The 993-nt window shown below is 49.9% G+C and overlaps 1 protein-coding gene across 1 annotated transcript in view; it reads left to right on the forward strand.

Annotated features, from left to right (window-relative positions):
• Positions 1–406, forward strand: part of EMH_0058400 (SAG family member) — a gene marked incomplete at both ends in the record, with an annotated part of 2,991 nt that extends 2,585 nt beyond the window's left edge. Inside the window, 2 exons of the mRNA XM_013497577.1 lie at positions 1–183; positions 286–406. Coding sequence (XP_013353031.1) covers positions 1–183; positions 286–406 — 304 coding nt within the window. The remainder of the gene's footprint in view (positions 184–285) is intronic.
• Positions 407–993: the final 587 nt, after the last annotated feature.

Here is a 993-nt window from a genome sequence, read left to right on the forward strand (position 1 = left end):
TGTGGCTATCTACAACCCTGCGAAAAATGCAACAATAGACTGCCGTGTCTCCACCTGCACCAAAACTACTGTGTCTCAGCCCGACGGAGAAGGCGAGCCTGTCAGAAACCAGGAGAGCGCACACAGCTTGCTCTGCTTGCCGACGCCAGACATACTGACACTTCACGGCGACCCGCCTTTCACGTACGTTCAATCCCCTTAGATCTACAGAACTGAGCAGCCCAGAGCCTCGCGGCAAACATACGCACATGAAATCTCGTCCTCTGCTGAATCTGTGGTGTGCAGCAAAGAAGAGTGGGAGAAAATCAAATCGTCTTTTACGCAGAGCGGTTCTGCCGGGATATTCAACTTCAGCGCGGCCTTTTTTGCATTGGCAACCCTTCTAGGCGTGGCGACTCTTTGGTGAACGTTGTTACCAACAAGCACCAAAAAATATAACCCCGACACCGCAAGTAGCAGCCCCTGGAAGATGTCACTAGTATGTGGTATTATCTCAACAATACGTTTTTTTGAATGCACTGCAATGCAATTGGATACCCTTTCACGGTGTTGGCCCTTCAGCACAGCCGCCCTGCCAGTTTTTTGCGGGTAACCGTGCTCCGCAGGAGTGTCTCTGCAGCCATCGCAATGATATGTTGCCTGAGACTGTGTCGTGTATTTTTGCTGGATATCCCTGTTTTAGAGGTTGCAGTTGCTTTCACAGTGCACGAAAGTGCGAAACTCTGCAACAATAAAAGAGCGAAGCACAACTCGTGCCCAACCCACCCAACCGAAACACTTTGTTTGAAATTTAAGCCATTTTTTATGTCCTCCGAATCTAAATAAAGCAGGTCTATGCTGACACAGCAAGGCCTAAGTAACTAAAGACCTGTTCATCAGATGCAGGGAGAAGCAATGGCTCACTCCAGCTGTCTGTTAGCACGGCGCATTCCGTAGGATGGAGGCCACTGGTCTCGCCGAGCCTAGAGTTAGTTAGAGTGCCTACCGTCGTTG

Source organism: Eimeria mitis, genomic scaffold, assembly GCF_000499745.2.
Source record: "Eimeria mitis Houghton genomic scaffold, Emh_scaff2766, whole genome shotgun sequence".
Lineage (NCBI taxonomy): Eukaryota > Apicomplexa > Conoidasida > Eucoccidiorida > Eimeriidae > Eimeria > Eimeria mitis.